The sequence below is a fragment of the Zonotrichia albicollis genome, chromosome Z (assembly GCF_047830755.1).
Source record: "Zonotrichia albicollis isolate bZonAlb1 chromosome Z, bZonAlb1.hap1, whole genome shotgun sequence".
Taxonomy (NCBI): domain Eukaryota; kingdom Metazoa; phylum Chordata; class Aves; order Passeriformes; family Passerellidae; genus Zonotrichia; species Zonotrichia albicollis.
The window spans coordinates 70,335,393-70,360,108 of NC_133860.1; the positions used below are offsets into that span (position 1 = coordinate 70,335,393).

The 24,716-nt window shown below is 37.4% G+C and overlaps 1 protein-coding gene across 3 annotated transcripts in view; it reads right to left on the reverse strand.

Moving 5' to 3' along the window:
• Positions 1–24,498, reverse strand: part of PTBP3 (polypyrimidine tract binding protein 3) — a 54,301-nt gene extending 29,803 nt beyond the window's left edge. For 2 of the 3 annotated variants that reach the window (XM_074532199.1, XM_074532198.1), the window contains exons 1-6: positions 24,179–24,496; positions 20,560–20,652; positions 9,530–9,601; positions 6,774–6,937; positions 5,785–5,931; positions 2,760–2,924 (exon numbers count right to left, since the gene is read on the reverse strand). In XM_074532199.1, coding sequence (XP_074388300.1) covers positions 2,760–2,924; positions 5,785–5,931; positions 6,774–6,937; positions 9,530–9,554 — 501 coding nt within the window. In that variant the 5' untranslated portion in view covers positions 9,555–9,601; positions 20,560–20,652; positions 24,179–24,496. Of the gene's footprint in view, positions 1–2,759; positions 2,925–5,784; positions 5,932–6,773; positions 6,938–9,529; positions 9,602–20,559; positions 20,653–24,178 lie in introns of all 3 variants that reach the window. The other variant, XM_074532197.1, reaches the window with a different exon arrangement.
• Positions 24,499–24,716: the final 218 nt, after the last annotated feature.

Sequence of the window (24,716 nt, forward strand, 5' to 3'; positions counted from 1 at the left end):
GTAAACTGTAACTGCAAGGAGGTCCCCCCTCAGAATCCTCCGGGCTGAACAGACCTACTGCCCTCAGCCACTCTCCATAAGGCTTCGCCTCCAGACCTTGTGCACTGCTGATTCATATTCAACTTGCCGTTGACCAGGTCCCTTTCCACAGTGCTGCTCTCTAGCCTCTTGCTCTCTGTCTTCTACACATTACCCTTCCCTGTTCCAAGCTAGTTTAAGGCTGTCAACAAGCTCCACTACTTCCTACACTAGAACCCTTTTTCCCCTCTGAGAAAGGTACATCACATCAGGGATCAGAGGAACAGGTGTTGAATAGATTATCCCATGGTCAAAAACCCCAAAATTGATTCAAGTACACAACAGAGCCACCTGTTGACCTGATGGATCTGTCTATTTCTATAAATATTATTCCTTGTTACTGGAAGTCAGTTGAGATGGGAACTGCAATCTGCATTTCAAGGTATCCACCTTTATGTTCTGCACATTAGACAAATTCTGCAAATCTGTTGAATAAAACAGAACTTAAATAATTGACGTGTTTATTAAGACTCACTGCCTAAACTAAAAAACAAGGAAAGAAGCAAGACAAAGACCTAGATTTGAACCTACCTCTATACTTTATAATCAAATGGTATTTGATTTATTGCAAACATAAGCACTGCAGGCATACTTTTAAAGGCTGAATTTAAATATATATACATTCAAAATGAGAGTGTGCATTACATGAAGGTGTTTAAACAAAAGCAATGCCACAAAGAGGGAGGACAAATGTAAAGCCAGGATGTATCATGCAAGTGCAGGAAAAAAAAGGCCAGTCAGAGGAAAGATGCGTTTGAGAAGTACTATTGGTTTCTAACAAACTGTTAGAATCAATGCACAGTCAGGAAAGCAAAAACCCCTCAGAAAGATTAAGTCTGCAATGGAAAGAAAGGCCCTAGATAAGTATAAGCATCTCTTGTCAACCTCTTAGGGCCAAGACTAATGTCCCAACCATTTGCACCCAGTTTCTCCATCTCTCAGAAACAAGATTTTAGTGCCGAAGTCATCACTTAGTTGTAGAAAACAGAACAAAAACCTTTTCACAGCAATTTAAAATTAGTCTTTGAGTTCCTGTACATAAAGCACTTCCTCTTAAAAAATGCCTAAATACAGCTTTTCAACATATGTTTATCCAGAAAACTTAACAGACCTTTTCAAGGTAATGAAATTTAATGTACTCATTCCTGTTTCATTTTAAACCTAAACACACTATATATATCAACTTCGTTTCTGAAAAGATAATACTGAATTTTCAGCTTCATATGATAAATATTTTAAGGCAAATTGTGATTTTAAAAAATCAATTTTTTGACAGGCAAGACAACTTACAAAATACAATCCAAGTATGGACTGACAGCTTGCCTAGAAGTGTTCCATAAGACGCTGTATTTGCCAGTGAAAATACTCATTTTCATTAACCTTACTATACAAAGTGGAAGTTAGATCGGGCACAAAGTGCTGCTCTAATTAGAGGAGACTGTGCCCTATTAAGAACTCCAAATAAGATGCCTTTGCAAATATTGCTAAATTTTCAAGACCTATTGGAAAAATAGTTGAGAGCAATTCAAATGCTGAAAATATAGTTGTGCTGCACTGAAGTAGACTAAAATCAGAGGAAAGTAAATTAATATGAATTTCCTCTTTGCTTTTGCATTCTTAGAACTAGTACAGCTTCCATAACCACAGGAGCTTGTTCTGAGGTTATTCTGAATGCAGCAATAATCCTAAACAGCTAACATAGTATTTGCACAGGTTCAGTAATGAGTGAGCAACACTCAAAGACACCTACAAAGGTTTAGATCCAAGTGGCAACTAATATGTACACTAGTTAATCAGTATAATGGTGAGGAGATAAAGAGAAACAGAAAATTTTAAGAGGTAAGAGGAAAAACAGTGTTGCTAAAAACAACTATTGTTTGAGATCTTAGCAGAGCAGGAAAAGAATCTTCCAGGACTGCAGGTTCCTACAGAATCATCACAGTTATTCTAAATTGTGTTACTTAAGAAACTTATATGTGGGGCATGGCTTTTACTGCATAAATTACTATCAATTACAAAAGTTTCAAGTATGAAAAACTTTGCAATATTTGTGAAGTATCAACAAATATTTCGGATGCAAAGAAGTGGTCTTCAAGTTATTATTTTTAAACTTAGAGCTTTCAACAGCATAGGCCAAACACCTAGCAGAAGTTATAGCATTGTCTTTCATAAATACAGTCTGCCATTATTCTAAGTTTAGAGAGGTAGTCAAATGACATTCTAAAGATGAACAATCAAAACCATTTGATTTTAACAAGCAATTTGCATATTACATCACTTGCACTGAGGTATAAAAGTGAACATAAAACCCTAAATATAAAGCAAACTACAGAGGTTACTCAGCAGAAAGAGTGATAAAATATGGATTCACTAGTTCATAACATTCAGTATTTCACTAGCTCATCAAGAAAGCAGAATTAACCATTCAAGTTTGTTGCTGCTTCCACAGCAAGGAACTAAATGAGGCAACATGAAAGTCTGAGTACTGAAGCCCTGTTTACTTGAATTTCATTTACATACAACTATTTCAATCCTAGATCCCTAAATCCAGGAAATTATTTTTAAAAGACAGTCCTCATTCAGAAGATTCAGGAGCCACAGATATTAAAAAAAAATAATTAATGGATTTACAGTAGCAACATTGGAACAGATTGTGACTTTTTTTAAGCAGTCCTCATTACCTGATAAAGTATGTCTAAAGTGACAGGGCAAAAAACATTTTCAACAACGATTCGAAGAACACAACCATTACTTGGAAGGACCCCACCTTCAGCAGCAAGAGCACTTGTAATACCCAGGTTTCCATGCTGCACAGCATTCGCACATTGCAGTGCATGATGGGGTCTCTGAAATTAAGTCATAGCAGAGAGCGCAGTTATTTTATATACAAATTATTCATACTGAAATAAAGTTCTCCTAAATGAAAAGGACATAAAAAATAACTTCATAAAACCATATTTCCTTCATATTATTGATTCAAATCCCACATTAATAAATAAACAGTAACTCTTACTTTCCATTCTCCTCCCTTACAACTAGTCAGTGTAATTCACAGAATTACAAGTATTTTTTTTGTTAAACTGCTACTACTTTGTAATGATTTTTCTTTGATTCAGTAAGCTATTGTCATTGTAAACATTTTTCCAGCAATATTATAGATGACAATATTGTAATCTTGTAATAGACAAACAATCAGTCAGCATACCAAAAACTAGGATTAATTCTCTTCAGGAACTAAGATTTGGTTGGAATAAGCTTAAACCTGCACACTACTTTTCTTTCAGAGCAAAGCCATCAGCCACAAAAAAGAGGTTCAAATTTCACTCTTTAAACTATACTTCTGTGATTACACAAGTCTTTTCACTTGTTTTTCATGGGTTTTCCTCAAAGAGGTCTTCATACCTCCTGTGAGTGGCAGGACTGTGGAGAGATGTTCCTTTCCAGACGCAGTATTGTGACTTAAAAGATATGTCTCAGCTACATAAATTCTTTAGAAGACAGATTAAACAGGGCACATAGTACATGTTACCTAGTTTCAGAAAAATATAACCCTGCAAAATAATATGTACTTCAGGGCTCAGACTAGGGACTAGCACAGTAACAGCATTCAGCCGTTCTACTAGGGTCTCTTCAAATTTTAGATAAAACTCAAATGTAAGTGCCAAACAATTTATTTTTAAAAGTAGACAATGTTGTTATAGAAGAACCAAGTGCCACGTACCAAGTTGAAAATACTCAGAAAGAGACCCAAGGCGTCTTATTTGCAAATATACATATAGTTTTCCTGAGGCCATTATGCAAACCACATCCCTAAAAAAAAATCTTGTAATTTGTTTGGTTTTGCAGATAACAAACTGATACAGCAATCTTAGATGAGGAAAGAGACAAATAATATTTACCAGACTGACAAGCTTGCAAGACTTGTGTGACTTTTGTGCCAGCACAAATGAATGATTTATGCCCAAATCACTACTGTCAACATTCTTACAAAGGAAAAAAAATCATGATATACATATCACAGTATATAACTTAAGTATCTAAATGGGAGGTCAACTGAAATTCATCTAGAAATCCAAAATCCAGTATTAATCCCTAGGGTACTCTGCCAGTGACTGGACCCTAGCTTTTGGCCACTGGTCACAACCATTTCAGCCTTTTAAATCACTTCACTTAACTAGACTGCATTAATCAGTTCATCTATTTGGATGTTATTGGAAACAAAAGTCTCGTCAAAGTCAAGATACCCAATCTCCCCTCGTCTTGTCCACCAATCCAGTCATCTCACCATAAAAGGCCATCACATTGCTCTGGCATAATGTGCTTCTAAAAACCTATGCTTGACTATGACTAACCACTTTCTTCTCCTTAGAATGTTTGGAGATAGTTTCCAGAATGAGCTGCTCCATTCCTTACCCAGGGACCCAAGTAAGGCTGATCAAGCAGTGGTTCCCCAGATCTTTCTTTTCATCTTTCTTGCTGTCCTTCCTTAAGATAGGAGACGGAAGGATTTTCCGTCACTCAGTCACTTTTTCCAACTGCCATGACATTTTCAAGATAGTACATTGGCATTGCAATGACACCAACCTGCTCCCTCAGCATTCAAAAGTGTATCTCACTAGGGACATAGACTTTTTGTTTATCAAATTAATTTAAATGTTCTCTGATGTGATTCTTCTCTATTTCCTTCATCAAGACATTTCCACTCTTCTCAAGTGCAACTCTTAACCATCACATGCTGCTGAGAAGGCTGTCGGTAATTCAGCCTTTTCCATCTCCTCTGTTCCTGCCCCTTTCAGCAGCAGGCCTACATATTATTTTGGAAAAAAGAAATCTTACTTCTATGGCTGATATACCGCAAGGAACGAAACTTGCTGCTTTTCACATCTCTCGTCAGAGACAACTCTGTGTAGCCTTTGACTTCCCTAACCATACCCCTGCATGTATAAGTAATGCTCTATAATCTATGCCTCTCTTTTATGTTCAAGCCCAATCAGGAGCTCCTTGTTTATACAAGCAGTCCTCCTGCCACCTTCACTTGATTTTATGGTCATTACGATGAACTACTTTTGAACTTTAGCTCCTTCACAATAATTTTATAGATTTTGAGAAGACCCTGTCTCTAAGAAGTTACTGAAATTATACATATCAGAATTTGTCTACCGGTATAGTGAAGTGCAGCTGTTTATTTACTAGTGTTGTGGTTTAACCCTGCTATACAGCAAAGTGCCACACAACTACTCAGTCACCTTCCCTTAGCACAATAAGACAGGGAATTGGAAGCGTAGAAGTGAGAAAATTGTCATTTACAGCCAGTTGAACAGGCAAAGCAATAGCTGCATATGCAAGTAAGGCAAAACAAAGTCTTTAAACACCTCCCCCACTGGCAGATAGGTGTTTATTTAAAGACTTTCAACAAAGCAGGAACTTCACTGAGTGTAACAATTCCTTGGAAAGAAAATGGCCACAACTCAGAACATTCCTCATCCTTCCCCCAGTTTTCAGTGCTGAGCCCAACACCATACAGTGTGGGACATCCCTTAGGTCAGTTGGGATCAACTGTCTTGGTTGAGATCCTTTCCATCTTCTTGAGCACTATCACAGGCAGGGCAACGTGAGAAGCAGAAAACACCTTAATACTTTCTGTATTAACACATGCATTCACAACTCATGCAATTATATCCTGTTAAATGGAAACATTGTACTTACAGCCTGATTATGCTGATTGTCAGTCCTAAGTTCCTTGTAATGGGAATACTGAATATAAACTGGCTGATTGTGGAGGTGAGGTGTAGCAGGAGTGTAGTAGTTCACCATAGAAACAGCAGCATCTACGGAAGCCATTTCCAAAAATGCCTGCAACCAATACATAGATGATTTCAAAGCTGGTTTTGTTTACATGAGAGAAAAAAAGCATAATTTTTTCCCAATTCCACTCTCACTAGAAAAAGATTATGTGAAAGTACAATACTGATTTCCTCAGCATTAGAATGCATTTGTGTGTGCATGTTTATGGGGCTGTTTAATTCCATTTGTGCGTTTTCATAGAAAGTTTTATATTGTAAGTACACTATATCATCTAAGAAGAGGGGGAATAAGTATGACATACGGGAAGTACTGCTGCTAAAAGTACTACACTGCTAATCAATTTGCTAAATTCCTGAAATCAAGCACTATTACTTAAGTAGCTGATATGCATACTGATTGAAAAAGCTGGAACAGAACATTAAACATCCATTAGTTTATGCATTGTGTTAATCCAGACAATTTTTGAATGTTAATTATTTTTAGGATTTCTGTGCTTCTTCATGACATAAACTACTCTGCCACATCTAACAGGATTAAAAGATGTCAAAAAATTACACACATGTCAGTAACTTAAGCAGGCAGGCTCATTGTCACTGTGTCATCAACAATGACAATGCAGCTCTTGATAATCCATACGTTTTCACATAAAGTGGATATAATGTTTAGCAATATTATTAACAAATTTCTAGTTCATTATGCAATCTGAAAGCATATTAAAAACTTAAATTTCAAAACGTACTTTCACATTTAAAAATATGAAAATCTTCTGCTATCAATGAAATATTTAGACATTGTTGCAATCACTTCACTCAGGTCAAGATCAAAATTATCATAACATGAACCACATCTTCAGTCTTGCTCTTGTTATTGAAACATTGAAAACTACATACCTGACCTTTTCTTCTTAGCATCAAGAGATTGGTTACTTTGCCAAAAGGGAGACCTAATGAAACAACTTCTGCTCCAGTAACACCATTTGGAATTTGACGAATATGAAGGACACGTGAAGGGGAACACGGAGATCTTTTTCCTTTACTTTTTTTCTTCTCATTACCTAAAATATTTTAGGGAGGGAGACAGAGAAGTAAACAAGACAAACCCATTGCAAACCCATTGCACATCAAAACCTAAAGGAGACAAACTGCTGCCTCAGCACTGACATTGACTTAGGTACTTAGTTCTTTGAACCGTAAGAAAGGATATTCCATATCTAACAAAGGGACAGTGTAAGAAGATCTCATCAGCTATTCCAAATCTTGATAGCAAGGGGAGGGTGGGGTATGTCTGGTTTTGCTTTGGACTTGTTTATTTTCTGAATATTTGGTTTTGGTTTGCTGTTGTTTTCTTTTTTTTTAATGGGACATCAGTAACTTCTCCCCAAATGCCTACATAAGATATCTATAAAACATTAGTTGCACAAAAGAGAGGAAAGTCCCAATTGGGAGGTAATACATTAATTTTCCTTTTATCACCAACTTGTCTTTCTGTGACTGAATTGCTAACTTGAGGTTTTGAGTTTGTTTTTACTTTAATAAAGAAAGCCTACTGTTACAAATTATTTTAAGTTTTAAAAAGTCTTTGAGAAAGACAGCATGAAATCCATGCAAACTCTTACATCTTCCACTTTGACATACTGCCAGAAGCGGGGTTTTTTTGAACATATGCCTGTTTGGATCCTGTAAGGGACTAATTTGGATTGGTAAGTGACCAATGACTGCATTTCAGGAACATTACTCAGTAGCCTTGAGAGCACTTCAAAGCAGAACACCATATCTGGAACAAGCATATTGTTCTAGAAGCAGTTGCAATGGAGGCAAGAGAGATAGCCTTAATATCTAATCTGTTGCATTTAGCCTTCCAAGGAGAAACACAAAAGATTAAGAAATTTCTGTGGGAGCTTTATAAGAAATTTCAGATGTTACTGTAGGTTTTGCATACAGTCTAAGGCTGAGAACTGGTTCACACAAGTCATTCTGCATAAGGATGTTTACAGAGGGTCTTTTTATTACTGGAAACCTGTAAAATTTCAAGATGGATGATAAAGCCCCAACTATACCACACTTAACAATTCTCCCACCTGCAAAACTGAAAAGTCTGTTATGCATTCATTTTTCCATCAAGAAATTTTAAATGGCTTCATGTGCTCTGTATGCATTCTGAAAAATGTGAACTTTAAGACAAACATGACCATATTAAACACATATTGGTACCAAGCCACGACAGGACATATTACTAGTAAACTTAACAACCTATTTCATTACTTTTTAGGTTCAAAATTTATAAGATGTCCCTGACTTAATATAAGTCAAGGAATGCTTGACCAAAGAAAGCAGGAAATGAAGCCTAGAATTAATTTCACCTCTAGTTTTATATGAAGCAGAAGCAGTATCTTCTGGGTTCTGACACATTGTCAGAGGTGACAAAATAGAGCTAAGCGGCAAACTGTTGAAATGTTTCTTTTCTTGTGAAACTTTAGCTAATTTACTAAATCGGCAATAAAAGCTAGCACATCTCAAATATAAAACCTCGTAGTTTTTTAAACCATGCTTCTTTCTCCAGCTATGGTACAACACTAATTTTGATGCAGAGTGATAACCATCTGTATCTTCCAACATCTAAATTTCAAAATTCATTCAACGTTTCTTTAAAGCATGCCAAAGGCGATCACCTTTCGGAATTGTACTCTCAATTGAGTGAAAGTAAAAAATGCTTTCAGACAGACCAAAAAACCCCTTATGAACAAAGTGAAAATTGGTTCCTGATGTACAAAGGGAAGCTCATTACAATCACAATTTATGACCAGTACAAATGTATTCCCTGTGTAGCCTGAGGTAGAAGGGTATACATTTTAGACCCACCAGACCAAAAAAGCCCCAAAACCCCAAACATAACAACAAAAAACAAGACCTGCAGCTGGAGCAGCTGCATTGGGTAAAAAGATGCATTTCAATAGTGATCATATTTTATTTTAGATTTATATGATTATTAATGAGAATGCCAAGTAATATATCCCAAAAACCTCTATATCATTTAGATATCTTGGATACCACTGTGAAGGATCAGTCATTGCGCTGTTAATTAATAATATATATTTCAGCTATTACATTGTTGAGCTATAAGCTAATGCTATTTCAAGCCAAGCAGAAACATTTGGACCTCACATTGAATTGATCAGCAGAAGTATAAACAACCTGACATGTGCAAATCAAAGAAATCAAAAAGAAAAATCTTCAAGTTAGCTCCTCAGACTCCTCCTTCCCTACCAAAAATACAGCAAGTCTCAGAGACTTGGTGTCTAAGATCACAAAAGGTGATCTGCTCTGTCCTTTGCCCTGATATAAAATAAACTATTTGGAAACCACTGCTGACAGGCAATTGTCTAGGTAATGATTCAGTCAACTTATTTTACATAAAGTTACTTCAGGCAACCATTGGTCATTAACACTCCATGTACACCTAATACTGGAAGTAATATTAACTAAAGTAGTACCAGCTTTCTCCCATTTTCAACTTCCTGTCTGGTCTACAGGTAAACAAATATATACACTTACTGCATCTTCCTCAACACACAAAACAACAAAAGAAAAAAAAACCAACACAGAGAAAGAACAGATGAAGAACTTTAAGGGGTTTTTTTAATGTATACCTGTAGCTGGAGTAGAGTTGCTCATGGTAGAAGGTCTGTTACTGACACCAGAAGCAGCTTGTCAGGACCACACTAAAGAAATAAAAGACAAGATTACTAGTGAAACTGTTACAGAGAAAGCTCAACATAAAAGTGCAACAACTCCCTTTACTTATTCTTCCCAAGAACACCCCCTTCCTATACACAAAACCCACAACTGCCAGGAACTTGTTTTTCAGGAAAAAAATGCCAACAACATAACTTTTTCCCATGTCTCAATAAATCAGCAAATTCAGCTATATTACACTATTGATTTAAATCAATATGCTACACTGATTTAAATCTATCCCGCTACCCTTTTTAAAATAACAAGAATAACTTGGTTAAGAAAACATGGTTCAGAAAAGAAATGAGGCTGTAGGCTGGCTGTAGGCTTTGTGTCTGCAATACAACATTACTTCCATAAATGCACAGCCACATAGGTAAAACCTGCATTTTCAACAGGACACAGGGGACCTTGAGCAAAACTGATTTGACATATATTTAAACACACTCATGGCACATTTAGAAAAAAAAACCAACTTGTTTCAGTACATTTTTTTAAAATACATATGACTTACCATCAAAGTTTTAGGAGAAAGATCAAGGTATTTGCTTTAAGAATGTTAACAAGACTAACTACTGACAGAAAAGAGTTTGAGTACTACAGGTCCTTCATTCAAAAATCAGCATCTAGCTCCAGTTACATCTGTTTACTCATTAAGACTGCTGTAATATCCCAGCCAAGCATCAACTTCAAAACGCCAACAAGAAACAAGGTACACCTTGAACAAACAAAACACCTCTGAAAGGAAGTTACATTTCCTGAAACTTTCACCACTTTCTTCCATAAAAGCATTTTAATGGAAAGTGGAGACCAAGGGATCCTACAAGATGGAATAAGTTGATCCAAACAGCTTCTCAGCACTTCGGTGGAAAGAGAACTTCCCATTGCCCTTGGTCCAACATTCCTACATGTGCATGAACTGTTTGTCTTGCATCAAGTCTAGTGCCCAAGAGTTATCCTATGAGATTAATCAATTCTCCAGCCTACCAGCATTCTGAGCTGAGCTAGATTAGTTATTCAGCTGAAAGAGACATTGAGAAGTGGCAGGATCCACTGCAAAGAAAAGGGTAAGGAAAAGCCATCATGTTGGCTTGCATCGGCTGCAAAAACACTGCTCAGAGTACCGGCTTATATGGGGTCTGTGCTAAAAGGAGCAATTAGATTCTCCTCATCCTGGCTAATCAGGTGTTCCTGCTGCTTCCTTAGTGTGGGAAAGTCATTCACAACAGAAGACTGTGACTAGGCTAGGGTGCTTAAAGACCTTTTCAGCCAAATTTAGCTGCTTATGAAGGACCACAGGTGTTAGTGTGGATGGAAGAAAACATGAGTGTGTTCATTCCTCTCCAGCAACAGTAGAGACTTATTTTTAACCATGAAACTGCATCTCAACACTATATTTAAATACAACATCTAATTGTGACAAACAGCAAAATCATTTTTACATTTAAGAGAACTAAAAAATATAAACACTGTATTTTAAAGAACTGTCAACTAAACTGTTACTAGATGTCATGCATATTACACTGTATTTGCACAGACACTACAATGTAATTAACATGCAATACTGATATTAATTTTCACCTATTAGCATTACATTGAGTATACCAGCACTCAGGTATTGCACCTAAAGAGCATATTTTGATTGTAAAATGCATATCATGCTAATTAAACAAAAGCTGTATGTGCAGATGTAGTAGAAATATTAATGATTGTCCTTTATTACACCAAACCTACCTTTTATTTACTGAAGGGCAGGAAGAAAAACCACTACTGACACAATTCCTGCTGTGGGGGCTTTAATTTGGTTTTTAACTTAGTATTTATTCACAGAAGAAACATCTGCATACTTCCAGATGGCTGTGGAAAAACATGGTGTATTACCATGTCCACATATATTCTTATAATCTCATATTTAATTTTATATACACTGATATTAAAAAAAAACACACAAACATTTTCAGAAGAAAATATTTTCCAACTTCTTTCATTTTTAGCACACAAATACAAAAAAATACACTGCAGATGGCTGCAGTGACCTGTTTCACAACTCTGTGTAACTGGCCTGTATCCATAAAATTGAAGATGTAGCTCACTGCAGCACACAATGAACTGCTGCTCCAGAATGGTGGACTAAACCAGCTTTGACAGGAGAAAAACTATACCAAAATTATAACCCTCATCCATGACATGTGCCTGTACTTACAACTGAGACATCATTCAGTCAGTATATCCTAAGACAGTTCACTAGATTTTGCCATCACATTCATAACCATTAACCCACTACAGCAGCGAAAACACAGAGAAACTCTTTAAACCCCAAGCTTATCAGCTATGCAACTGTTTTATTTGGTTTAATAAAAAATCAACAAAGCATTGGGGTTCTTACAATACAGGGAACCATCATAATTTCAAATGTCTGTCTTCGTATCTTCAAATTGATACATAGAGTGGTTTTAAATTTACATACTTTTAACTATGACTGCATTAAAAAACAAAACAATTCAACATTAAATCAAGACACTCTAGAATAATTGGCCTGGCTAGGCTTGCTAACTCTAGAGCCCTGACTACAAAACTTAGTTTCTTACAGGTCAATTTAGAAACTTACCTGAAGATTTTGTTTATACTTTTTGTTATTGTCTGAGTGCTCCACTGAAACACTACTCCAATTTTTAACTTTTAGTATCAATACGAAGTTATATACCCACCCAAACAATGACAGTGCATTTATAAACTATAGCATGCCCCTTGGAAGGATGTAGTATATGAAAACTGCTAGGAATGCCACCAGTGTTTTCTCAGGTGGCTGATCAAGGTATTTTTCAAGTAGAAGAATACAAAAAAGATGCTTTTCATCATCTCCTTGTTTAGGCAGCTTACAAATGATAAGCCTTCTCATTCACTGACAAAGCAAAACCAAAGCAAACGCAAAAATGTTCTAGAAGATTGCAAAGATAAACTGACACCATGGCAGTTGCGCAAGTAGAAGTACAAAATGTGTGTGAGATATTTTGGATTAATGAAAAAGATGACATTTACTTCTTCAGTGTTTTCACAATTCTGCTCATACAGTATACACGAAGAAATTACAAAACTTCAGTCTGTAAAGACCGTTTGTTCCATCTCTTTCTTTCCCACATAGATGTGAAAGAGATATTTTTAAAATACTTTGTAACACGAAGCATTTAATGTAGTGACGAATATCTGCTACAGGCTGCTCTGGGTTTGCAAGGCCTTTGTTGCTGAAAGACTCCACACAATAGGGTAGTGCCCTAGATAATGTCTTAGAGGATTCTAATTGAATCTTTTTTCAGATGCTAGGAGAGTCCTACCATGCCCCTAATCTCTCTCTGTGCACAAGTCTTCCACTGGTTACTTCTTAGCTATACAGTTGTTAAGTCCAGCTGAAAAACAGTCAAAAGAGTAGGCAAATCTTGCTTATAAAGCTACCTTGATACACTTCCTTGTCCACAGTTCATAGACACTTGACAAGCACTTCTTTAAGCAGAGACAGGAGTTCACACTGCCCTTGTGCCATCACATCCATTTCAGTTTCCACAGCACAACCGCATGGAGTTAGGCAGCTGCTTAGCCTCAGCAAGCTGCTTGCACCAGATCTCTGTGAGGCCACACAGGGAACATGAACAAGCACGCAGGATAAGTAACTATGCTGCCTAACCCTTCCCTAATGAACACTTCTTCCAGCACAAAGCCTACCTCACAGAAACCAGCACCTGCCTTCTGAGTGCCAGTTAGATGGCCAATATTCCTTCCTTCAGACTGTGGTAGACGAGGTAAATGGAATAGCTCAAAACAAGGACAGCTATCAAACCAAGGCTGCAACATCCTCCTCTATTCCTGCTCTCATTCTATCATTCCAAACATATTAATCATCTCCTAAGATCTTAAGACTCCTTTTTTTACATCATGAGACTTTCCACCTCTTCTACTTCAAGGCAGCATTTTTACATTTCTTGGGGGTTATTAACTGGCAACAGGTAAGGCAAGAGTAATAGAACAGCTACAGCTAGATTAAGTTTATTCTTTCCTTGTTATTCAGTAGGAACTAGAAGCCAGTTGCTTAGAAAGCTCAGTTTGATTTTGGACATTTCTTTAAAAACAGGTAATCTGTAGCACTGAGTAAATAGTCAAATAAGAGGCCACCACAAAGTGTGGCACTCAATGATTGATCTGGTAGGTATGGAAGAATACTTTGTTTCATTGACCTATCTCCCTGACTAAATAAGGCATATTACACAACTGACTACAGCAACAGGTGCCTGTCCTGAAACTACTTTAGCTGTTCTATGATTTTGAAAATTCTGATAATAATTTATGCTAATTATTCTGCAATTACAGGATAAAACCCATTGCATTCATAGCAAAAACCATAAACATCTGAAAGTCAGCAACTCTAAATTTCTAAAATCTTTGTGAGTCCCATGTAGTTGGAAACAGAAGAGTAAGTCTAGTACGGCAAAATCCTTCTTTAGAACACGCCCACATGTTAAAACTATAGCAGGTATCTATTTAGCATTACTTCTGAAATCACTGAATCCTATAAACAATCTTTTCATTTCTAAAATAGCTGTGTGTAACTCCCTTATTAGCCTCCCCTCAGCATTCAGTTGAAGTATTTTCTCCCCTTTCATTTTCTAGAAGTCACAAATTCCTCAGTACAGTTCAATTAGAAGTGGGGTAGTTCAAGAGAAATGTACATCTGTATTGATGGTTTTCCTAGAATTTAGCTAGTCATCTCTCTATGATATTATTTTTAAGTCAACAATAAGGAAGAATATGATCATACGTTTCATTATGAAAAAAGAGCATGGGCAACTTTAAAGGAAAATAATTCTTTCAAAAAGGACCTCTCTCCACACATGTAAACTAAAACTGCACATTTTTCTACAAGATTCTACATGGCAGAACAAATTAATTGCTTGAAATTTGTCCCAAAAGGGCAAATTTCAAAACATGACAATTTCAAGCTATACCAGTGATAGCCATAGCTATATTTAAACTTAATGTTCTACTGCATTCTTTATTAATTTTTATAGAATCTGACTGTGAAAAGAAAAGCTAAGTGTCAAGAGAAGAATGAAAATTTCTTTTATCTTCTACTTCTGCAGTATGTCTCTAGATAATTACTATATTCATTTACTCTGTTTTCCTCTTTCACATTCGCAAAGGAGATGCAGCTCCTACTTCCAAAGTGGGGATTTAATATGAAGTACAATGCTGTTGGCGCCAAAATAAAGATTTCAAAGAAAGTGAAGCCAAACTATGAGAAATTTCAAAACCATGTATTTGTATTAAAAATAAACTGACCTTACATAGATAAAGCCTACCCTTTCAGTAAGCTGAAGAAGAAAGAAATCATAGGCAATGATCACAAATAAGAAAGCCTCTCTTCCTCTGCTATACAGACCCCTCCCAGATACAGCTCAAGCTGCTGATTGCCAGTCACCCTAGAAGCACTGACGGCTGCTCTTCCATAGGCCTGAGTGCTCAGTGGCTCTGCCAGCACACAGCTTGCTCCACTGCCTCTGCTGTCAACTGCTGAAGCTCGCTCCTGGATTGGTAACAAGGCACTGCACACCTTCAAAGAGTTATGTAACGGTAATTAAAATGTTCAGAGAAAAACATTATGTACTTTGCATTTATGCTACATACAGGGCAAGAACACAAGAAAATAACATTTTCCTCTTGAAGATGCAAAAGCAACCTTGACCATGTGACTATCAAGAACTGTAAAATTAAGAGTGAAAAGCTTAATTTTTTAATTACTATAAAATATGCATTTTCATTCTAAAGTCAGAAATACCTCTACTTAGTGTGAAAGCCTTAAGCTCATCCAAAAGGACAATAAGCCACATACCATTTTGAATATTCCAAAAATCCAGCAGGCATCATGAACCCAAAGGCAGAGCTTTCTTTGAAACAGTCATCAAAGATGACTGCTTTTCTTTGTGATATCACTCATTTACAATTTCCACAAATATTGTTTTCTGACAGTATAAATACAAACTTGACTGAAAACAAAGATTGATGTCTCCGCTTCCAAGGTAGCTTAAGCCTTAAATATGTGAAGATTAAGTTTTCCTCAAGAGTCAACACAGGATTTTTATGAAGAAAATTTAATTAATTTACTGCAATATATACTCCTTTCACATATATATTTTTAATGAAGTGTACAGATGTACAGATGAAGACACTAGGCTTTAAATTTAAAGTCACAAATGTTCTATACAATGCCACACTGTAGGGTTTTGGATCATTTTATACTTCACTATGTACAAGTTATGCCATAAACATCCAGGATCTCAAACCACCATTAAGCTTTCTCTCTTGACTTTAGTCAGAAGGAAATTTACACATCCTTACAAAGTACCATAACTTGACAATCTGGTTCATAATTTATTATTAAAGTTTAAAATCAAGAAAGAAGAGCTGAAAGAAACAACCACACCAATGCCAAAAAATATGGCTGGGGTTAACACCCAGGAGGGGTTTTAACAAAAGAACTAGTGTGTGAAAGGCTATAAAAGATATTCTTCCATTTAAACCAACTGCTAAGAAATCTGTAAGAACACTTATGCTACGTAATAACACGTATTAAAAAAAATTGAAAAAAAGACTGAAATATGTCAGCAAATTATTCAAAGGTGACAGCAAACAGCTTAAAGGAAGAAAAAAAACCGACTGTGATAAAAGTAAAAATGTGACAAACTGTAGATTACTTTCTTTTCTCTTGCAAAGGAAATAGTTTAACTTGCACAGCATGAAGAAAGAGAAAGAAAACTAGCTGATCACAACAGCCATCAAAATTTCTGCAAAACTGCTATCTGAAGTATCCCTTTTAGCATTCATTTTTAACACTAGTTCCTTCTGGAAACAGAAAGATTCCAGGATTCAGTGTTTATCAGCACCTCTACCTTGCAGCATAAAAGACATCTACTTTTGTTACTTTGATTCCTATTGTTTTGCAGAAGTAAATATACACAGCTTTGGTTAAGAAAATATTTGGGGGTGGGGGGGGGGCAGGGAGAAGGAAACTCACTTCCCATGCATCCAAAAACTGCCACAGATTCATAGGAAGATACCAAAAAGATTTGACTCTTAACTGATCGATCATTTAACTTAAAAGCATGAAACTACTTTGTCTAACTTATAATATTTTCAGAACCCAATAAATAGGTTTTAAAAAAATCTTTCCAGTCTCAACTTAACTGTGATGCTCAAAAGACGTGTTCTTGACTGTATGGTTTTTACTATTGAATTTTCTGCTTCACAATTAAAGATTTCATCCAAAAGAGAAGAATTTTTACTTTGTTTTTTAAGGAAATTCATATGCACAAACACTCACTTAAATCTAGGACTAAAAGCTCTAAGAATTGCACACTTAAAGATGTTGTAAAGAAATAAATGTTTGATGATGTGTATCACATAAATTAGGAGTTGAGTAATTGTTCTAGCATGTGAAAGATTTGTCTCAAGATCAACAATAGATTCAATATCTTTATTTGCACGCTGAATTTTTAATTACTCCTTAATGCTTTCTAGGAGACTAGTGTTGCATGCAAGGAAAACATGGTCACAACTATGAACCCTTGTCCTCTCTGTCTCATGTATATTTCTTTCCCTCTCTGCTTTGCATTGTTTCTTATCAGTTTCTGACTCTAAGAAACTCTCATGCAGCGGTCTGTGCTTCTCAGGCCCACCTTCACTTCATCTTTTGGAAAAATTAGTGATGAACTAACCTCTGTAAGGATCATACTTTAAAGAAAGCTTCTGTATTAATACACTAGTTGCACAAATGAGGGGGAAGTCATAATCTCACCCTGTTGGCAGACACAGGAAATAGCACAGCATCAATAAACCTCTATTTTTGTTTACATCTCCCCCATATCCAGAAAACATGCATCTTTTGTTGAAATCAGTATTTCATCTTTTCAGTATACATGGAAAAGGACAAGTTCTCCTTGCTCAATTGTTCACCTAAATATTGCATCAGTCACACAACATGAATTTTTCCCGTCAGTTTTACTTCACAGTGATACATCCTCTAACAGTCTTAATTTCTTCCACCTCTCAATGGAACACACAAGTGTTCTGTAAAGTGTAAAAAAAAATATTTTTCCCTGATTAAATTATGCTGTGAAGTGATTTAATAGTAAAACCAGCTATGCAAGAAACATGATTTTGAGAAGAAAACCCATGAAGCAATACAACTCCTGAAAATTATCAATCATTAAATCCATGCATCCTATTAATACTCTGTACTCTATAAAATACTGGTTATTAAACAAGTTATCACCTTTGGAAAGTCTACTGCTTTAAATTTCACCATTTGATTGAAAATTGAATGATTAACACTTTTCAGTCTAGGACAGTTCAAATCTAGTCTTGGGATTACATGCTTTGAGAACCCTGGATCCTGCTGAGACGCTGCTTTTTGTGAGAGTGGGTGTGTTCTGACCTGCTCTCCTTATATTTAAAGGTACACACTGAAACAGCAACCATGATAAAAAACTCCTCTGCGAGAGCATAACATCCTTCACAACACACTAGGCTAGACTTGTTACACACAAGCACTAAAAATACAAATTTTGTACACAAAACAGTTGGATCCTAGGTGCCCAAAATAAAGTTCACAAAAATAAAAAAATTTCAAATGAATTGTAAGGTTGTTACTTCAGGATTCTACACCAAAGACTGCAATCTACTGTCCAATCTTCAGCCCTACAGAGGACAATCATTAAACACCAAAAACAAGCTATATAAAGCAGATGCTACAGAGGACCAGTACAGACAGAGTGACCTTTTCATATATACAGAAGTCCCATTACTGTACATACATACAAATATACACACATAGAGTTGAAACTTAATGTGATAGCAACACAAAAATTACCCTGAGCAAACTGATCTCCCTACAGACAGTATACTATGGAGCACTGTAGGAAAGGTTCAGCAATGAAGAGTTATTTTCAAGTTACTTGCACACTTTTAAAGCACTCGGTTTTACTTTCATACATTTGTTTTCTATTTTAGAAAACTACTGTGCATTTACAAGCAGGGCTGTACACAGCAGTAGAAAATTATATAGAAAGATTATCTTCTGTGACAGAATTTCAAACTAATGACAATTAAGACATCTCAGTTTCTCTACTAGGTTTTATTAAACAGAAAAAAGTTACCAGCACTGACAGAAATCAAGTGAAAAACAAGCATATCACCTACTTTTGAGTTCAAGAAGTTTCCTTCACAGAAACTAAGTTTTGCACTACTGTTTCCACCCTATTCAAGGTGATATACTGTGTATTGAATAACTTCACATTAATTACTTCAACATTAATTGTGTTTTGGGAAAGGACAGATAATTGAGATGAAGGGGAAAGAACAGACAACAAAAGCTGGAGTAGTTTTCCTGGTAACACAAGACCAGAACAAACAGCTTGTCTGTATAGATGTAGCAAGAAAGACAAATCAGAGACTAGAAAATCAAAACAGATGAACTGACAAATCAAGAGAGTGAGAAAATGAATTCAGTATCCTGTGTAATAAAATGAGGAAGTGAACCAGCAAAAAACCTACAGAAATAGAAAAAAAAAAGAGAAAAAAAATCCTAATTAAACTGAGCACAATCAGAAAGACAAAGAAGGCCTAAAAATAGCAAGAGGGACTACATGCAATTTATTCATTAACTGCATCACCTCTTAATGTGACAAGTCAACAAAATACTTGGATGCTATATTCTTTCCATTTTCAGTGGTCTTTGGAATCACTGCACTACCATGCATATTTCATGCTGACTCCTGAACAGTATTTGTGTTTAGCTTAGCAAACACAATGGTTAAAAGCCTGAAGACATAGAATCATTTAGGTTGGAAAAGACCTTTAAGATAGGGGAGTCTGTATCTCAAAGTGTTGAAGCATAATTTACATATTCAAATGCAGTGTGAAGTATGCTATCACTCTGGATATATGTAAAAATGTGCCTTGAATTCTTGCTTTAAAAATGCTTATTGTCTTTTCCAAAGAACTGCAGTCTAGGAATCACCTAGTAAGATGGATCAAAAGCTGGAGCAATACTCTAAAATTTTGTCACATCCTTCTCATGTGCCACTTCAATTGTATCTACCATGCAACCTACTGACAAGGAAAGGGTTACCATTCCCTGATTTTCCCATACAGTGGTAAGATTTGATTTCTGCCTATATGTGAACTAGTTTTAGATCATCCTTACTCCTGTAACTAACGCAATCCACTTTCCAAGAAAATAGTAACACCTCATTTAAATAGTAGAATCCTGATAGAGAGCACTGAGCCCACCATACACCTCTCCAGCTGTATGAAGTATGCGCACTTTCACAGACTGCACATGCGTAAACACAATTCTGGTTCCTTTGCTTCTACTACTCACTGTGCAGAAAGAATCATTTATCATCTCCTTGACTTTAAATGCCCATGTCATAGACCATGTCTTTTAATGAATAAGAATGACAACAAGTTAAAGCACTAGTAGTTCAGTGTGATTAAGGAAGTTAATTGCAAAGATAATGGTTGGTTTATTGAATGTTATGAGCATTCATTCCATTGGCTTTCACAAGAAATTCAGGGTGTGGTTTCCTGGTCAGTTTAAGCTGATCTATGGCTAGAGAGAGCAAAGGCAGTCATGTCATTCCTCACCCTCGTGTTTTCACAGCTCTCATCACAGTGACTAACAACTGCAAGGCAGCATGGTACCAGAATAATTTATTTTACCATGTAGTTCACATATGACAGTTGCTACACTATGAGGGAGGTGTAGAAATGCACTGTTGAAGATGGTGCTGCTCTTTGGGCAGCAGACCTGAGTTTCAACAACTTCAGCCAAGAGGGAAACAGCAAGAGCAGGGAAGAATGGTATCAACAGAAGTAGATAAAATACTTTTTCACCTACCCACTATGCAAAGAGTTTTCAAAAATGCTGCCTCTAACTCCAATGTAAAACTCACGTCCACAGACCTGAAGAAATAGGAACAATTTTCACATGCTGAAATGAGAAAAGAGAAATTTAAAAAGTCTCTTAAATATGGTCTTTCATAAAAAATATGCAGCACCAAATGAAACTGCAAGTACAAAATATACACAATGGTCAAAAGCAGGAGAATCAAAAGCAAAAGCGCAGTTACATGCAACAGTTAATGAGTGCGTAAGAATTAAGAACTGCAACTTGAAACAACAGCTGCAGGCGTAATTTTATGATATAACTAACTCTCATCCTGTTTTGACACATGTTTTGTTTAATTGGGATATTCTCTAAAAGAAAGTTGACAAACACACACTTGTGCTTATGACTTAACACAGGATTAGTTCAGCAGAAAACCTGGTAAGTGCTCCCTGGTAGAACACAAATCAACTCCTTATCTCCCCAGACAGGGTACACGAAGCAGATTAATTGTTTTGACTACAGACCAAATCAAATGAACAGCAATTTGACAACTGCTAGGGAAACTAAGAGATTTATTCATATTTTGCTGTTTTCATGTTTCTGATTGTGATAGATTATTTCCATTTCTGATTATATCAGACAGTAGTAGTAAACAAGATTTGGGAGTGAACAGCAAGCTCTGGAGAGATAACTTCATTCATACCAGGCTATACTACCTGTTTTCCACAAGCACCTAACTCAAAGTGGGTTAAAAACAGGTATTTATGAAGCAACTATATAAAAAAACTATGTAATTCTATGTAAAATGTAAATTTTAAAAAAGGCTTCTGAGCCAGAAATCCATGGATAATAAGAAGGAAGTGGTTGATGACCCTTAAAAAGCTTGAGCATTATCTTCCAAAATTCCAAGGTCTTGTTACCTGAAGATTTAATCTGGCACCAGAATGACTGGATTTAATTTGAAAATGAAACACCGCTGGTGTGTATAGTGTTGTTACTGGGTTTCCCTCTTATTAATCCACAAGGAGGCCACTAACCTCAACTATAAACACCCATAGGTTTAGGTACATATCTGGTCTGCTGTTGATAGCTAACAAAAAATTACAGTTCATGCCACTCTGGTTTCTTTAAATTTTTTAAGTTTAACTTGAGTCACATATTCCTGCTAACAAAATAAGCTTAAATAAAGAACCAATTTCTTTGCCATAAAACTGAAATTCTCACAGCTTTTTACAGAAATTTTCTGATCCAAATAAAAATTATTTTTCTGTGCTTACTTTTACATATTCTCACCCTTATTAAATATAAAGTTTGGATCTAAATTAGCCTCAGCATTCCACAGAAAGAAATTAATTTTATTTAAGAAATTAAATTTATTTTTGTATTAAAGCAGCATGAGGTGTAATTTTTCTTCTTTGACTTTTTTTTTAGTTTTTGATTAAATGACCTTGAAAATAAAAAGTCACAAGACAGTTTCTGAAAATTTTGTTTTACTTTAGGTTTACTGGGGCAGTTTTAACCAACACCTCAATAGCTTGCATTTTCAACTAACAGTTTGGAGATCAACCAATGGCATTCGATTCTCAGAAGGTATTTAGCATCTTCTAACAAAAAAAGAACATTTCCAAATCACTCAAAAACTTCCTGAAGTGTCACAGGCAGCACTTAGCATCTCAGAGCATACTCAAACTTGCAGTTATCACCAACCACCTATATCTTCACTGAAACACATAAAGGCTCTACTTCAGAAAATTTCTTTAAAAACACTCAGTTTATGTTTACACCTTTATTATGTCTATAATCTTTGTTTCACTCTCTCAAAAGGAAGTTATTTAGGGAGGTTCTACCTTGCAATGTTAAATTAACATAAGTTATCTTTATTCGTATTTCGGGGCTGATACTTGATTCTTCTTCCTTCCTTTCTCAACTGAAATAATAAAACCTTCATGAAAATTGAGAGAAAAATACTTTAGAAAAGAGGTCATCATACTAATTGTATGACAGGAATACTACACCCACATTAGATAGCAATTCCACAACTTAAGAAAAAAAAAAAAAACACCACCAAAAAGCATCCCTGCATTCTCAAACAGAACACAGGAAAAACAAAATTACAAGTTCCTCTACAAGCACATTTGACAAATTATAAAAGAAATATTCTCACTCCAGTGAGAACTTTCTTAATTTTCTCTTAAAGTTTTGCACTTTTAAAACAAATGTGAAAAAATGCTGATCATAGCAGAATTACTCAGTATAAATTTTAATTAAATTTTTCAAAAATATACCTCTTTAGACTATTTGCTGCTTCATTAATCAACATTTATAAAAGACTTTTCTCATCAATATGTCTCCCTATAAAGGCTTCTACTACCACAGTGTGTTAAAAGATGTCAGGAAATTTTTTGAATCAAAAGGGAAAAAGAAGCCTTAACTTCTGTATCAGAATACCTAGATTTTAAGAACAGCAAAGGTCTTACAAGTCACCAACATGCAGGACATAAGTTTAAGTTTAGTGTAACATCTACATCTTTGCATGAAGTTGGAAGCGCTGACTTCCATGAACATTTCACCTCTGCATACGGTTACAATGAAAAAAATAAACATTAGGCATGGTTAGTTTCCTGGGACAGCTGAATTTCCCACCATGGCCAAGACTTTGGATTTTGAAATATCAATAGGTAAAGGAAAAATATCAGCAATCAAATTTTCACTTAAAAAGTAGCCAGGGAAGTTAGCAGTACACACAATGAACTTGGGTTTATTACTTAGTTTCAAGTTGCAAAACTTTATCAAGACATAAAACAGCCAGCTACCGTCACACTATCCCAGCAGTGGGAGCACAATAATTCAGACTTGTTTAAAATATTTTTATCTTCTGAGGACTACAATGCTGTAGAAACTTCATCCCTGTAACAATCTGCTGCATAGTCAAGGCTTTCAGTAAGGTCTATAAAAATGCATTACATGAATAACCATCCTGATTATTGATTAACCCCGCAGAATAGATGTCAATCAGTTCGCTTCCACATATGCACTTCAACCAGGCACCAGCGACAAGGCGAATAGCAGCGGCTCCACGTTTTCTCTGCTAGACAAGCACCCCCCAGACTCGGGGTACTGAACTTCAACTACCACGTGAAACCGCAAATACCCAAAAACTCATCGCGATCCACCGCTAACCCGCGCGCCAAAGGATTTTTTACCACCTTATTAGGGCTAACTCCGTTTGTTAAAGTTTAAAACCCGGGCAGGCCCCGAGCGGCGGCCGGCACCTCCGCCCCGCGGAGGGTCGGGAGCGCGTCCAGCCCCGCCGAGCGGCGCCTCCCGGCGCATCCCGGCCCGCGGCCCCCGCGGGGCAGGAAACCGGCCCTGGCCACGGCCGCGGGGAAAACGCGACGCCGGCCGCCCTGGGAGAAAAAGAGAGAAAAAGAAAGAGGAAGGGAACAGAAGCCAGACCCGCACGCCCGGAGTACCACAAAGTTCCCCGCGGCAGCGCCCGGCCCCTCAGCTCTAGCTCGGCGACGGCCGCCGGCTTCCTCCTTCCACAAGTACCTGGTGGAGCAGCCCTCGGGAATATCCCCACCCCAAGCCCGGCCCCTCCGAAACCCGGCCCCTCTCCGACACCCACCTTTCCCCTCGCTCCGCTCCGCTCCGCTCCGCTCCCTCCGACGGGGGCGGAGAGGACCTCCCCCAGCCCCTCTCTCTCCACCCCCGCTGCTCCGAGGAAGAAGGAGCCGGGATGTGCAGGTCACCGCCCTGCCCCGCCCCGCCGCAGGCGGCACCAGGTGGAACCCTCGGGGCGCTCCCCGCGGCCAGCGGCCGCCGCCCGCCCCTCAGCGCGGCCCCGGCGCGGCGGTGGAGCGGGACCCCCGTGCACGGCCCGGCCCGGCGGGGCGGCCGGGGAGCGCCCGCGGGCGGGGCCGCCCCGGAGCGGAGCGCGGCGCAGGCGCACCGAGGGCCCGCGCCCCCCCCCCGGCCTTTCCCTCCGTGGCGCCTGCGCAGTGTGGCGGTCCCGCCGCTGTGGGGCGCGGTCGGGCTATGCAGGGGCCTCGCCCGCCCGCCGCAGAGCCCGGGAACAAGGCTTCGATCGCTCGGCATCACTTAAGCTGGAAAAGACGCCGAGGTCATTGAGTCTAATCTGCGACCGAACACCATGTCAACTAGAC